Source organism: Grampus griseus (assembly GCF_964374135.1).
Source record: "Grampus griseus genome assembly, chromosome: X".
In the NCBI taxonomy this organism is placed as follows: Eukaryota; Metazoa; Chordata; class Mammalia; order Artiodactyla; family Delphinidae; genus Grampus; species Grampus griseus.
This window is the reverse complement of record NC_138999.1, coordinates 61,100,417-61,117,044: the sequence shown is the minus strand read 5'-3', so window position 1 is coordinate 61,117,044 and position 16,628 is coordinate 61,100,417. Positions and strand designations below refer to the sequence as shown.

General features: G+C 43.7%; 1 protein-coding gene across 2 annotated transcripts in view; it reads left to right on the top strand.

Moving 5' to 3' along the window:
- HDAC8 (histone deacetylase 8) overlaps positions 1-14,967 on the top strand; it is a 243,274-nt gene extending 228,307 nt beyond the window's left edge. The window contains exon 11 of one of the 2 annotated variants that reach the window (XM_082681246.1): positions 14,570-14,967. In XM_082681246.1, the coding sequence (XP_082537372.1) occupies positions 14,570-14,592 (23 nt within the window). In that variant the 3' untranslated portion in view covers positions 14,593-14,967. Of the gene's footprint in view, positions 1-13,698; positions 13,740-14,569 lie in introns of those variants that run through there. The other variant, XM_082681247.1, reaches the window with a different exon arrangement.
- The last annotated feature ends 1,661 nt before the right edge of the window (positions 14,968-16,628 follow it).

Here is a 16,628-nt window from a genome sequence, read left to right as displayed (position 1 = left end):
TGCATGCACATTTAGGATTGCTGTATCTTCCTGGTAGATTGACCCTTTTACCATTAGGTAATGTCCTTCTTTGTCCATGGTAATTTTTTTGTTGTTCTGAGGTCTACTTTATCTAATATCAATATAGCCACTTCTCCTTTTTTTACTAATGTTTCATGGCATATATTATTCTATCCTTTTACTCTCAACCTGCTTATATTTGAAATGAGTTTCTTGTAGACAGCATGTAATTGGATCATTTTTTTAGCCACTCTGCCAATCTTTGTCTTTTAATTGGTGTATTTAGATCATTTATATTCAATGCAATTTTGATATTAGGGATTAAATCTGCCATTTTATTTTGTGTTTTCTCTTTGTTCCCTCTATTCTTTGTTTCTCTGTTTTCTTTACCTTTACTGTTGGCGACTTATACCTTTGTTCAAATTCCGTTTTCATTTATCTGCAGTAATTTTGACTGTATATGTTTGTATAGGCTTTTGAGTGGTTGCTCTGGGTATATATTATACATACGTAGCATATCACAGTCTACTGGTATTGCCATTTTACCAGTTTGAGTGAAGTGTAGAAACTTTACCTACTTTGAAGTCCCCTTCCCCTCCCCCATTTGTAATCTAATTGTGTTATTATATAATCTAGTGATATTTCCTCTATATATATTCAGAACTACATCAGAGAATGTTCTAATTTTTCCTTCAATCATCAAACATAATTTAGAAAACTCAAGAGGAGAAGAAAAATCTATGATATTTACCCATATTTTTACCCTTTGCATAGTTCCTTCTTTCTTCCTTCAAGATTTCTTTTTTTTCTTAATTTTATGTAGGTATTTATTTATTTTGGGCTGCATTAGGTCTTTGTTGCTGCACGTGGGCTTTCTCTAGTTGTGGCAAGTGGGGGCTACTCTTCGTTGCGGTGTGTGGGCTTCTCATTGCAGTGGCTTCTCTTGTTGCAGAGCATGGGCTCTAGGCTCATGGGCTTCAGTAGTTGTGGCTCACAGGCTCAGTAGTTGTGGCTCGCAGGCTCTAGAGCACAGGCTCAGTAGTTGCGGTGCATGCGTTTAGTTGCTCCTCAGCATGTGAGATCTTCTCGGAGCAGGGATCGAACCCGTCTCCCCTGCATTGGCAGGCAGCTTCTTAACCACTGCACCACCTGGGAAGTCCCAGTATTTCTTCTTTCATCATTTCCTTTCCATGTCAAAAACTTCCTTTAGCTAGTCATTTAGGGTGGTCTAGTAGCAACAAATTCTCTTAGTTTGCCTTCCTCTGAGAATATTTTCATTTCCCCTTCATTCCTGAAGGACATTTTCACTGGATGTAGAATTCTGGGTTGACATTTATTTTCTTTCAGCACCTGAAAAATGCTGAACCACCTCCTTCTGGCCTCCATGGTTTTTGATGAGAAAACCACTGTCATTTGAATTATGTTTCCCTTATAGGTAAGCCTTTGTTTTTGTTTTCAGCTTTCCAGATTTTCTCTTTTACTTTAGTTTTCAGGGATTTGATTATGATAGATCTTGGTTTGGATCTTTGAGTTTAGGCAGTTTGGAATTCAGTCAGCTTCTTTAATCTGCAGGGTTCTATCTTTTGCCAAATTTGAGAAATCTTTAGCCATTATTTCTTCAAATACTCTTGCAGTCCCACCTTCTTTCTCCTTTCCTCTGGGACCTTGGTGACATGACTGTTAGATCTTTTATCATAGTCCCATGTGATCCCTGAGGTTCTGCTCATTTTTTTTTTACTATTTTTTGTCTTTTGTTCAAATTAGGTAATTTCTATTGTTCTATATATTCCAATTTACTGATTCCTCCTCTGCCCTCTCTGTTCTGCTGTTGAGCCCATCTGTTGAGTTTTTTTTATTTCACTTATTGAATTTTTCAGTTCTAAAATCTCCATTTAGTTTTTCTTTATTTCTTCTATTTCCTTGCTGAGACATTTTTTTTTTCATTTGTTTCAAACATGTTTATAATTGCCTGTTGAAGTATTTTTATGATGCCTGCTTTAAACTACTTGTCGGATATTTCCAACATTGCTGTCATTCTATGTTGGCCTCTCTTGTTTGCCTTTTTCTCATTCAAGTTAAGAGTTTTCGGTTGTTGGTATGAGTGATTTTCTATTATATCCTGAACACTTTAGATATTTTTATGAAATCCTGCACCTTATTTAAATCTTGTTTCAGCAGGCTTCCTCTGACACCATGCTGGCAGGGAAGGGAAGCACCACCCCATTACCTCCAGGTGGGGGTAAAAGTCTAGGTTCCCCACTCAGCTGTCATTGACAGTCTGGGGGGAAGAGGGGCACTTCATTACTACTGGGCAGGGGTGGAAATTCAGGCTCCTCATTCAACCTCAAGGTACCACCCTGGCCAGGGATGGCAGTGGCACCTTGTTACTGCTCCCCATGTGGCCTCCACTGACACAGTGGTGGGTGGGCCTCCTTGCCATTGAGCAGGGATGAAAGTCGTGGTTTTTCACTCTTCCTTTTCTGACACCACCCTCATGGGGTGGAAGGGAAGCCTGGTTACCACTAGGCTGATTTTTAATTTTTATGTTTCATTCATTCAGCAAACATGTAATTGGTATTAATATGTGCTAGGCACTATTCTACATGATAGAGATGTAAAGAGGACAGGTGAAGGCCTTGCCCATCACGGAGCTTACATTCTAATGGGGGAGATAGACAGTGAGCAAATAAATAAATATTTAGTGGTTGTTTACTGATAAATTTGGAAAGAGTGCTATTTTAGATAGGATAGCCAGTAAAGGCCTCCCTGAGGATGTGACATTTGGGAATAGAGTTTAATGCAGTAAGGGGAGGAGTTTTGCAAAAATTGGGATGAAGAACATTCTAGATGAAGGGGAGAGCAGGATCAAAGCTTCTTAAGCAGGAATGAATTTGGTGTATTTCATGTATGTATGTTTTAATGTGTATTAAAAAGAAATATTGGGGCTTCCCTGGTGGCGCAGTGGTTGAGAGTCTGCCTGCCGATGCAGGGGACGTGGGTTCGTGCCCCAGTCTGGGAAGATCCCACATGCCACGGAGCGGCTGGGCCCGTGAGCCATGGTCGCTGAGCCTGCGCGTCCAGAGCCTGTGCTCCGCAACGGGAGAGGCCACAACAGTGAGAGGCCCGCGTACCGCAAAAAAGAAAAAAAAAAGAAATATCAATATAACTACCACATCAAACACTTTGATTTCACAGACACCTTGCTTAGGATGAATTTAAGTTTTTTTTAACAGTGTAAGAGAGGTTTCCACATAAGTGATATGTGAACATGGTGAAATTCTTAACAGTACTGAAGTTTAGGAAACAAACCTATCCCTGAAGTGGATAAAATTATTAGCCCCATTTAACATAGGAAAGAACTTAGGGAGGTTGATTAGCTTGTACAGGGTCACACAGCAAGTAAGGGAGGGAGCTGGGATTCCACATGGGAAACTGAAGATCATACCCAAAGTTCAGAAGAAGAAATACAGAATTTTCTTTCTGCCAGGTAGAGCTGACGGTTGTTGTATGCAACAAACCAAAAACTTTTGAAGAATAGTTGGAGGCCTCTAATGTGTTTAATTAAGCTTTTTTTTTCCTGTTTGTCCAAAGTTCATGCCTAAAGCAATTATATCACTTTAGTCCTCTCCAGCCTTTAGCTCTAAAATAATCAAGGGGCAAAAGGGGTGTTGGAACTTATTAGAGAAAATAAGGTAAACCACTCAGGGTTCTGGAATGACTAACTGTTGACAATTGTCTCCATCTACCCGGAGGCACTTTAACCAACTGAGATTCAGGTGCTGTCTTTAGCACTGCCGCCAAATCCAGCAGTGCTGAGGGGCAGTGTATGCCAGAGTAAGCAGGCCCAACCTCCCTGGCCTTGCTGCCAAGGGACAGCCTTTGCAAGATTCTCACCACAGAATTCCAGAGGAAACTCTGCAGACATCCCATCCCATGGACTGCTCTGCTGTACCTGGACAGGGACATCCCCAAGCTACAGTCAGGTCACCAAAGAGCTCTCAGTGTTTGAGAAAGGAAAGCATCTTTATAGGCTCCTGGTTTACCCACATCCTTCTCCCTCTTTGAAGCTCCAAGCATATTTTGGAGGGAGATTTCATAAAGATTTCTAAATTGAGTTAGAATTTCAAGTCTATTGTGACATGCAAATTAGTCCTGCTTGCCCGTTGGCAGCAATGCAGCTGAAGTGCCTAGAGACGGGCCATAAAATGAAAACATCAAAGTGATTAAATGTGCCCAAAGAGCATAATTGAGTGCATGAATAAGAGAAAATAAAACAAATTGATTTTCTCCAGTGCCAGAAAAACAGAATAATTGAGAACAAAATAATAGACTTTGAAGTAATCAAAGTGAGGAATGCACCATAGTGACATAGAAACAGCCAGTTGTGGGAGAGATTTATTATGTTTCTGTTATCATTTTTACAACTTTAATTTCATTAGCTAATAAATACAAATCAATTGGAAAATCAGTCAACCAGAGAGGAGGCGGTCCCCAGCCAAGATTTTTATTCACATCTCTAAAACAGGCTGAGGCGGTGATCCTTTATTTTCATAGGTGCACATATCCCCCATGAGCTGGAAAACAAGTTCTGGGAGGCCTCTCCGCTTTGGAGGTGATGATGTTCTGCTCTGCCGTCACTTTCCACATATAGGTTTACCGATTCAACTTTCCAAAGGATCACTTTTATACCCCGCCAAGGTTTCCAACAGACAGAATTGCATGAGTACAGCATCTTGATTTACCAAGATGACATTTTCATGGCACTAACCGGCACCTATGGTCTTGCACTGGGTCATTCTGAATTCACGTAGTGGTGGTGGTAGTGGCAGCTACGGCAGCTACAGCAGCCACAGCACCTGCCACTCTCGCAATACTGCTAAGCATCTGTGGGTCATTGCTTCTATCATCATGTTCCACCCCCACTCCGGGCGCACCACCACCACCATCACCACACACACACACACACACACACACACACACACACACACATGACACGGAAATTTAACCAAGAAGGCCAAGCAAGAGTATGCCACCCCTTTGGTGTCCAGCCTGGCAGCCACAATGCTAGGGAGGAGCAGGGGAAGGAAGCCAGGCTGGGAGACTTCTTATGCTGGCAGTAGCGATAGAGCACTGGGGACACCAAGCTATGCTGAGACCAGGTGCTTGAATATCACAGAGCCAACATGAGACCACTGCAGAACTATTTTTATGGCTCCTCCAAGGAAGGAATCCCTCCACCCCACTCCTCGGCTGTTCACGGGTGGGCTCAGTGGTGCTTCACTGCAGGATCCACAATGATGGCTGATACAGTGGTGTTTTTTCCTTTCACGGGAGCTTGAGCTACCGTGGCAGCTGTTGGCACTTCCAGATGTTCATGACACACCCTACCTTCGGGGCTGCACAGTTAGAGGCTATGCCTTTGGCTCCAGTAAAGGTCTTCGGGACCATAGGGACTGTAAGCCAGGGTGTGCAGAACAAGTTGGCAGTGCTGGGACTGGCACTACTTGCTAGCTACATCAGGATGGCATGGTTCATAGATTGTGCCTGCCAGGCAAATTTGTCCTGGAGAATTTCTCTTCCAGGAAGCACCTAGAAGCTGAAAGGAATCTCTATGACCTTCTGTGGCATCCAAGGCCCAATCAGGATGTACTTTGAGGGGAACAGGGAATGTTAGCACTTCGCTCTTTTGTGTAAGAGAGCGAGAGTTTGTCTCCAGTGCAGGCCTAAAATCCCAGCTTCCATTTCCCACTGGTGTTTGGGTGGAGGAAAATGGAGCAAATGGCTTTCACAACTCTAAATCATTATACAGATGTAAGGCTGTATTATTCTTCCTACTGCTGCTATTCCCATTACCCTGGATTTCCCGGCCCAGAATTTTTGTCTGAAAAAGAAATGTGGAGAAAGCTCATGGACCAAAGAACCTGGAGCTGTGACTCCAAAGCGGCTAGGAGGCATCGCCCAGACCGGCAGATAGACTGCTCGAGGCTGAGCTCCACGAGCTGGCTGGCTGGCAGGCATGCAGCACACTCCTGTGATGTCACCTCTCCAGTTACTTGTGCCTATCCCTCCACATGGAGCCAGCAGATTTAGGTACAGGAGGGGAGAAAAAATGAATCATAGGCTATTTTAGAAATCGCTTCGATTCCGTTTGAGACTGCAGTAGTCCCTTGCAAGTTAAGACCAGAGCACCCGAAACATCAGGGTAACATCCTTTAAGTGCTGATATCCTATAAATGCCAGAAGCCTGGGGGGTTAATTCACAGCCTCAGGTTCTAATTCAGGCCAGAGGCAGGAAAGTGGTAATTAGTGGTTATACTTAATTGTCATTGAAAGGCTTTCTGATAACAGGGGGGATCTATATTCCAAGAAAAACAATATAGTTGACAATTTAGAGCTAAAAACTAAAGTCAGTGATCCATTTCAGCACACGCCCAAGGCTTCATAGAAATCCTTTGTTCTGCCATTGTTCCCAGGTAAAGAGTGAGACCCCGAAGCCCGGTGTGATGGGGCAGCAGCTGGGGAACTTGCTCTAGCCTTAGATCACACTAGATGGGCCTCCTCCCCATCTTAAAATTGTTCAGAGGCTCCCCATGGCCTCTAGGGTAAGACCATGGTCTTCTAGGCTCTTGATAATCTGGCCTCTGACCATCTCTGCAGCTTCATAGCACACCTCCCACCCCTGTCCCTGACCCTCATCCTGTGCTCTGGCCACAAAAACTTTGCAGGTGCCTTTATACATCCTGCTCTGTTCCTGCTGCCTGGAACATTCTCTCTCCCTTTGCCCTTCAAGATGCCACCTCCTCCGTGAAGCCTTCCATGCCCTCTCTTTGTATGCCCTCAGCACTCTGTACAGACTGGTATTATATGGGCTTGTTGCTATGGACTATGATGTGTTTGTCTCCATATATGCCTTCCTTGCTAGACTGAGCGCTCCTTGAGGGCAAGAATTGTGTCTTGTTCTCCTCTGTGGCCCCAGCACCCAGCATAGGGCCTAGCCCACTGTAGACATGGGGAGGGGGTGCCACATCCAAGATTTGCAGATACTAAAGGCTCATGGCAGCAAAGCAGCCCAAGCACCAGCTGTCCAAAAGTGATCCCTTTTATAATTTTTCCCAAAATGTGCCTCATATACCTCTGCGTGAGAGACAATTTGAGGTGACACAAAGACATTTTTCATTTAATAGTCATATTTATTTTAATGTATGTTTTAAAATCTAAGCACAACATTATTGTTGTTATCATTATTGTTATCATTACTTAGGATAAATGAGGCCAAAATAAGTATTAAAATGTTTAAAGTAAGTTGATATAAAGAAAAAGAGTTACTATGAATACAGATGTTAAGTCAATATGACAACATTCCTGAAAGGGGTACTCCTATAATGAAAGTTGGAACACTTTTCAGCAGTCCTAAATTCACATCTCTGTTCCTCTATGGTGCCACTCAGCCTCCAAGGGTTCTGGGGTCGCCCCCAACATTCCTCCAAACTGCTGTGATGCTGACAATCTTCAGAACTTATTTGCCACTTAGCCTGGTGGCATTGAGGCTCTTTTTGTAAGCATATGTCAGCTTACCTCAACCATGTTTCTAAGGGCTTTAAGAGCAATGGCCAAGCTTTAAGCCTCTGTGGCCTAAATGGGATAGTGCTTTATCAGCTGCCCTGTAGCTCTAGAGATGTTCATTCCTTCAGTGAATATTGATTGATCAATTCCTGAGCGCTGTTGAGGGGGCTAACAGTAGTGATAAGCAAGACAGACACGTCCCTGCCCTCATGGAGATTGTGAGGGGAGACAGACAAGTTAGCAAATAAGCACGCAGGATATGTTCAGTGTGCTAAGGATATTGAAGAAAATAGAGCAGGATGATGTGACAGAAAATGAGTGACTGGGGGTGGCCACTTAGACTGGGTAGTCATCAGGCCCCTCAGAGGTGACTTTTGGATTGAGACCTGAGTGATGAGAAGAGTCAGGAATGACAATATCCAGGAACAGAGCATGCCAGGTGGAAGGAATAACACGTGACAAGAAGGGGGAGCCCTAAGAGGGAAAAATGATTCGTGTGTTCCAGCAACATAAAGAAGCCCCGTGTGGCCAGGACAGAGTGAGCAAAGAAGGTGGTGGCAGACAGGAGACCAGAGACGGGGTCAGGCCCTGCAGAGCTTGGTGGCTAAGTAGTTTGGATTTTATTCCAGGTGTGATTGGAAGCCATAGAGGGTTTTGAGCAAAGGAGTAACGTGGTTTGACCTAAGTTTTAACGAAATACTCAGGCTGCTACATAGAGAAAAAGGTGTAGGCAACAAGGATGAAAGCAAGGAGACCAATGTTGAGGCTATTAGAGTTGTCCATGCAAGGGGTGACAGTGGCTTGGAGTAAAGTTATAGCAGTGAAGGTTGAAGGGAAGTGGGTGGATTTGGAAAATATTGTGGAGGTAGAATTGACAGGACTTGCTAATGGATCGATAGGGAGGTTGTAAATGAAAGAGCAAATAAGAATGACCCCAGTCAATGTCATGAAGAAAATAAAAAGCAAAAGGGAACTGTTCTATATCTGTACTGTCCAATATGGTCACCACTGGCAACGTGTGGCCATTTACATTTAAGTTATTAAAATTAAATTTAAAATTCAGTTTCTCACTTGCACTAACCACATTTCAAGTGCTCAGTAGCCACAGGTAACTAGTGGCTACCATATTGGGCAGCATAGATATAGAACATTTCCATCATCCCAGAAAGTTCTATTGGACAATGCCACTCTACATTAAAAAGACAAAAGATTACAAGAATAAAAAGACAAGCCTCAGATTGGGAGAAATTCTTGCAAAACACATATCCAGTAAAGGACTGTTAGCCAAAATATACGAAGAACTCTTAAAACTCAACAATAAGAAAACAACCCAATCAAAAAAATGGGCCAGTGATCTTAACACACACCTCACCAAAGAAGCTGTACAGGTTGCAATTAAGTGTATGAAAATATGCTCACTATCATTCACTAAGGAATTGCAAATTAAAACAATGAGTTCCACTACATACGTATGAAGAGCTAAAATCAAAACACTGACACCACCAAATGTTGACAAGGATGTTGGAGCAACAGGAACTCTCATTCACTGCTGTTGGGAATGCAAAATGATACGGCCACTTTGGAAGACAGTTTGGCAGTTTCTTCCAAAACTAAACATAGTTTTAACATACAGTCCAGCAATTATGCTCCTTGCTATTTATTCAAATAAGATGAAAACTCATGTCCACACAAAAACCTGCACATGAATGTTTATAGCAGCTTTATTCATAATTGCCAAAACTTGGAAGCAACCAAGATGTCCTACAGCAGGTGAATGGATAAACAAACTATGGTACATCCAGACAATGGAATATTTTTCACTGCTAAAAAGAAATGAGCTATTAAGTAACAAGATGTAGAAGAACGTTAAATGTGTATTGCTAAGTGAAGGAAGCCAGTCTGAAAAGGCTACATGCTGTATGATTTTAACCATATGACATTCTGGAAAAGGCAAAACTATAGAGACAGTAAAAAGATCAGTGGCTGCCAAGACTTTGGGGAAAGGGAGGGAGGGATGAATAGGTGAAGAACAGGATTTTTAGGGCAGTGAAACTATTCCATATGATATTGTAATGGTGGATATGTAACATTATACACTTTTCAAAACTCATAGACCTGTATAACACCAAGAGTGAACCCTAATGTAAACTATGGACTGTACTTAATAATAATGTATAAACATTCATTCAACTGTAACAAATGTACATTCTAATGAAAGATGTTAATAATAGGGGAAATTGCCTCTGAGGGGAGGAGGGGGACAGGGGGGTATGAGAGCTCTCTGTACTTTCTGCTCAGTTTTTCTGTAAACCTAAAACTGCTCCAAAAATAAAGTCTATTAATTAGCAAAAATAAAGTCTATTAATTAGCAACAGGGACTTCCCTGGTGGTCCAGTGGGTAAGACTGCGGGCTCCCAATGCAGGGGGCCCAGGTTTGATCCCTGGTCGGGGAACTAGATCCCACAGGTATGCCGCAACTAAAGAGTTCGCATGCTGCAACTAAGAGTTCACATTATGCAACTAAGAGTCCACATTCTGCAACTAAAAGATCCCGCATGCCACAACTATAAGATCCCGCATGCTGCAACTAAGACCCGGTGCAGCCAAAATAAATAAATAAATTTAAGAAAAAATAGCAACAACAACAAAAGACTAGAGTGCTCACCAGCAGCTAGTACTGGCAAAGAATAGACACTCCATAAGTGTTGATTGAATAAGTGGATGAATAAATGAGTCAGTCAATGAATCAATAGAACCCAAGCCTCCTGGGTCCCAATTCAGTGCTCCTTCTTCTTCTTTTTTTTTTTTTAACATCTTTACTGGGGTATAATTGCTTTACAATGGTGTGTTAGTTTCTGCTTTATAACAAAGTGAATCAGTTATACATATACATATATCCCCATATCTCTTCCCTCTTGCGTCTTCCTCCCTCCCACCCTCCCTATCCCATCCCTCCAGGCGGTCACAAAGCACCGATCTGATCTCCCTGTGCTATGCAGCTGCTTCCCACTAGCTATCTACCTTACGTTTGGTAGTGTATATATGTCCATGCCTCTCTCTCGCTTTGTCACAGCTCACCCTTCCCCCTCCCCATATCCTCAAGTCTCTTCTCTAGTAGGTGTGTGTCTTTATTCCTGTCTTACCCCTAGGTTCTTCATGACATTTTTTTTCTTAAATTCCATATATATGTGTTAGCAAACGGTATTTGTCTTTCTCTTTCTGACTTACTTCACTCTGTATGACAGACTCTAGGTCCACCCACCTCACTACAAATAACTCAATTTCGTTTCTTTTTATGGCTGAGTAATATTCCATTGTATATATGTGCCACATCTTCTTTATCCATTCATCTGTTGATGGACACTTAGGTTGCTTCCATGTCCTGGCTATTGTAAATAGTGCTGCAATGAACATTGTTGTACATGTCTCTTTTTGAATTACGGTTTTCTCAGGGTATATGCCCAGAAGTGGGATTGCTGGGTCGTATGGTAGTTCTATTTTTTCGTTTTTTAAGGAACCTCCATACTGTTCTCCATAGTGGCTGTACCAATTTACATTCCCACCAACAGTGCAAGAGGGTTCCCTTTTCTCCACACCCTCTCCAGCATTTATTGTTTGTAGATTTTTTGATGATGGCCATTCTGACCGGTGTGAGGTGATACCTCATTGTAGACAACTACTTTAAATTTTTAAAGAATATCATGTGGCACGTCAATATGTGGAGCTAAACAAAACAATTTTGGAAGCAAGATGTGGTCACGGGCTCCCAGTTTGTGATCTCTGGGACAGCTCTGCTTTACACCCACGGCACCTCATTTCATTCTCAAGTATCTTGGTTTCAACAATAAATTATATCGTCACCCTATCTCTGATGTACAAGATATACAGGCCCACATGGAGATGGGAAAGTATGGATGGGGCACATGTAAGCTAAGGTGTTAAACTTCATTCATAGGTGGTCGGGAGCTGCTAAAGTTATTTCGGAGCAGAGGAGGCACGTGGTCACAGCTAGAATTGTGCAGGGGACAGCTCCAGAGGTGCGAGCACCAGTTAAGAGGCTGTTGCAGTGACCTGAGTGATGAGAACTGGTAATAAGGTGGAGACAGGGGAACAGAAAGGAGAGGACATATTTGGGAGACATCTTGAGGTTAGGCTTGGCAACTCATAAGATGTGAAGGGAGCTTGAACTAAGAGATGAAGAATCAAAGATTATCCAGAGATTGTGAGCTGAAAGGTTGAAAACACCCAAACCATGATCCAAAAAATTAACTTTTGCTTTGCAAGAGTTAGAAGAATGAAAAGACAGGGAATTCCCTGGTGGTCCAGTGGTTAGGACTCTGTGCTTTCACTGCCGAGGGCCCAGGTTCAGTCCCTGGTCAGGGAACTAAGATCCTGCAAACCACACGGTTTGCAGCCAAAAAAAAAAAAAAAAAAAAAAGGATGAAAAGACAAGTTATATACTGAGATAGAATATTTGCAAATCATATGTGCAACAGCAGATTTTTATCTAGAATATATAAAGAACTCTCCAAACTCAACTGTAAAAAAAATTCAATTAACAAACAACATGAAGAGGATATACAGACAGCAAATAAGTGCATGAAAGGACATTCAACATTATTGACCATTAAGAAAATGCAAATTGTTACCACAATAAGAGATCCTTACACACCTATCAGAATGGCTAAGATAAAACCTAGTGACACCACTAAATGCTGACAAGAATGCTGAGAAACTAGATCTTTCATACATTGCTGGTGGGAATGCAAAATGGTATGGCCACTCTGGAAAACAGTTTGTCAGTTCGTTATAAAATTAAACATGCAACTACCATAGGACCCAGCAATTGCACTCTTGGACATTTATCCCAGAGAAATGAAAACTGTGTTTACACAAAAACTTGTACGTGAATGTTCATAGCAGCTTTTTGTGTAATAGCCAAAAACTGGAAACAGCCCAGATGTCCTTCAGTGGGTGAGTGGTTAAACAAACTGTGCCATGTCCATACCATGCAACAATACTCAGCAACAAAAAGGAAGGAACTTAATGCACCCAATAACCTGGATAGATCTTTAAGGGCAGTGTGCTGAGTGAGAGAAAAAAAAATCTCAAAATGGATTATATACTGTATGATTCCATTTAGATAACATTCTTGAAATGACAAAATTATAGACCTTGGGACCAGATTAATGGTTGTCAGGCTTACAAATAGGGGGTGGAGGGGAGTTAACAAGGTAGCGTTGAGATCTTTGTGGTGATGGAATATTTCTGTATCTTCTTGTGGTGGGGGTTACACGAACCTATACATGTGATAAAATTTCATAGAATATACTCTTACACACAAACACTCATACACACACACACACACACACACACACACACACACGAGTGCATATAAAACTGGTGAAACCTAAATATGGTCTGTGAATTATACCGGTGTCAATTTCCTGGTTTTTATATTAAATAATAATTATGTAAGATGTTGCCACTTGGAGAAACTTGGTGAAGGGTACCAAAAAAGAATGAACTACTGATACACTGAAAAATTTGCATGAGCCTAAAAATTTGCATGAAACTCAAAGGCATTATGCTGCTTGAAAGAAGCCAGTCTTAAAAGGTCACATACTGTTTGATTCCATTTATATGACATTCTGGGAAAGACAACACTTATAGTGATGGAGAATAGGTCAGTGGTTGCCAGGTGGTAAGAGGGGGAGGGAGGATGTGACTGCAGGGGATTTTGGTGGGTAATGGGACCAGTCTGTTTCATGAATCTTTACGTGTGTTAAAAATCACAGAACTGCACATACCAGAAAGAGTCAATTTCACTGTATGTCAATTTAAAATTAAAAATTAAATCAGATAGGGCTTCCCTGGTGGTGCAGTGGTTGAGAGTCCGCCTGCCGATGCAGGGGACACGGGTTCGTGCCCCGGTCCAGGAAGATCCCACATGCCGCGGAGCGGCTGGGCCCGTGAGCCATGGCCGCTGAGCCTGCGCGTCCGGAGCCTGTGCTCTGCAACGGGAGAGGCCGCAGCGGTGAGAGGCCCGCGTACCGCGCAAAAAAAAAAAAAAATTAAACCAGATAGGCATGTGGGTGCTGATTTGTTTTTCTTTCCTTCCTTTGTTCCATTCAGCCATTTATTCAGCCATTTATTGAGCACCTACTATGTGTGAGACACTGTGCTAGACTTTGGAGATCAACCAAGAGTAAGGCAGCCCATGTCCCTGCCCTCATAGAACATCCTTCCTGTTTTAGAGGAGAAGTGGTCAGTAGGGTTTGGAGCCCAGTATTTCTGCTTGGGGAAGTGGGACAAGGAGAAGACTGTGGAGGGACCAAGGGAGCAAACTTTTCCTTCCTAGAGCCCAGTCCTGTACGATTTCAAGTGATTGCTTTTCCAAGATTCTTAGACCTGAGGGCTGGGGGAAATCCCCAATTCGTATTTCACAGGTACTCATGAGAGAAAATGCTAGGAGGGTTGTGCCTTGCTAAGCGGGGGTGGGGGGTGGGGGGTGGGGGTGGGGGGGAAGAAAGGTTGGGGGCAGGGGAAGATCTGATACAGTTAGTGAGATGCAAACTCTGAAAAGTGTTGCTGGAATGTGTGTGTGTGTGTGTGTGTGTGTGTGTGTGTGTGTGTGTGTGTGTGTGTGTGTGTGTGTGTGTGTGTGTGTGTGTGTGTGTGGCTTAAAACAATCAGGGCTGGGTTCAGCTGAGTGGTTCTTCTGCTGGTTTTGGCTGGGTTCACCCAGCACTGCAGTCAGCCAGCTGTCAAAGGCCTCACTCACATGTCTGGTGGGTGGCTGGTGGTTGCTGGCATAACTGGGCCAGATATCTCTCACCATCCAGCAGTCTAGCCTGACCTTGTTCATATGTTGGGGGTCTCAGGGTTCCCAAGGGCAGCAAAAGAACTAGCCCCAAAATGAAAGTGCCTTTTCTTAGCAGCTTTATTGAGGTATAATTCACATATGTTACCTGAATTTGATTTTTGTTTTCTCTCCTGTTTGTAGGGAATCTGAAGCATGTGGTCTAGTTGACAAAAAGAGATCAGGTTTCCAGAGCTGAGGAGCAGTGCCTGTAATGAAGACAGCGTGTTTATGGGAGCAGTGTGTGGAATTTGTGACTGCAGGGGAAATTTGGAGGAATTTTACTTCCTGAAAATTTCCAAGGGGCACCAAGTGGCAGCTGGCCTCCTGGGGTGAGGCAGGCAGGCACCCCAGAGGCCTCAACTAGACCTAGGGGAAGACAAAGATTTCCAACACTTAAAGTGTTTATTTTTTAAAAACACACAGATGCCGTTTTTAATCTTTGAAAATTATTTTTAAGCAAGTTGGGGAGGGGGTATTTTTATTTTCTTAAAGGAGACAGATCAGAAGCTGGAGGAAATCATGGAGATTTGATTGCCAGTTTGTGGGGCGGGGGGGGGGGGGGGGGGAGCTGACAGGCAGGGTTTGGGCCTCAGGACCATCCAGGTGGAGCCTCGGGGGGTGGGGGAGGGGGGCTGGTCAGCAGACTGGGAGGTGGGGAGAAACCCACACGTGTTGTTTTCAGGATTGCGGATCTATGTTGTTTTTTAATAAAATCTTTGAAAACCTACCTCTCTGTGCCATTGTCCTCATTGTAAAGTACCACTGACAGCACACACAGTTCTGAACATTTCCTCTCACTGAAGTATCAAGAATGACCCTGCTGCTTCCCTGTTCTGCTCTGACCCAGCCTGGGAGGCTGACTCTGAGAACTGGATCCTGCTGAGGAACTAGTGTGTCTCCACTAAGTCCTGGGGACCGTAAGCCAAGCTCTGACCTGTGCTGGGGCCTGCCCAGGGCTCACGGGAATACAGGTGCTGCAACCATGGAAAGGGTCTTGCTGGCACCCCACGGAGGAGCTGTCCCTGCCTGCGGAGCCACTCAGGGATAGGAAGAGCAGGTGGCATGTCAGAGACAAGAGGGACATCTTGGTGAATCGAAGCTACTTCCCGTCAAGTGTAGACAATCAGCACACTTGATGAAAATGGGATACAGTTGTGATGCATTGGTGTTACTATAACCTCAAAGGCGAAGGAAAGATGGCAAAATGCAGATGGGGGTGTCACGAGAGAAATGAGGAAGCAGAAGGGACAGCCAAACGTCACGATTTTGGAATTCGATTCGCCAAGTATTTATGCAGCTCCTACAGCTACCGGGACTTGGATGGGAGACAAGGACACGGCCCCATCCTGGCCATCTAGGAACTCCCAGACAAGGCAAAGTAGGAGGGAAAGAACCAGATCCCAACATGCTTCGTGCTCTGTAGCCAACATGAATCCCGAGCTGTGGGAGCACTGGGGAGATAGCAATTCGCCCAGCGGGGGCGGCATCCCAGAGCGTTTCAAAGGGGATGATATTTGAGCTGGGCCTCGTAGGGTGAGTTGTATTTCTCCAGGCTACTGAGGGGGGAAGGGCATTCGGCAGAAGAGAGTGGAAAAAGCCTTGAACGTGTCCTAGGCTGGGAATAGCCAAGCTTTTATTAAACAGCATCGGGGCGCCTGGTCGGCTAGGAATACCAGTCACTTCAAATGCCCACTATCCTAATTATACACTCTCGGCTTAAGGACAGTTTTACTTATGCCAAAATGAAGGGGGGTTTAAAAAAATAGAAGAGGGAGGAGGCGCTGAATGGGGCAGGTGGGGTGTGGGGAGGCCAAGGAAGGCAAATGAGAACTCTGAATTCCCAGCCTGCAAGGGACCACCCGCCAAGATTTGTGGTCTCAAAGGCTTGCTGGGTCCGGTATCCCAATCCTTTCTAAGGGACCCACCCCCCCAAAATCATCACCCAAATTCCTGTGAAGGGCTCAGCCCTAAGAGGCAACCACCTGGTAAAGTGGTGAATACTACTGCTCCATTTTCCTTTCAAGGGGAATGGGCCTGAACCAGAAGGAGCCCTTTCTCACCAGCACTGGCCCTCATGGCTGAGCCCCAGAGTGAGCTGTTGAACCGAGGCCAGGCCTGTTCCTGAGAGACGGCATCACCTCAGTGGCCTTCAGGATTCCTTTTCATTTGATTCTTGTTGAAAACATTAGGCTAAAGAAAA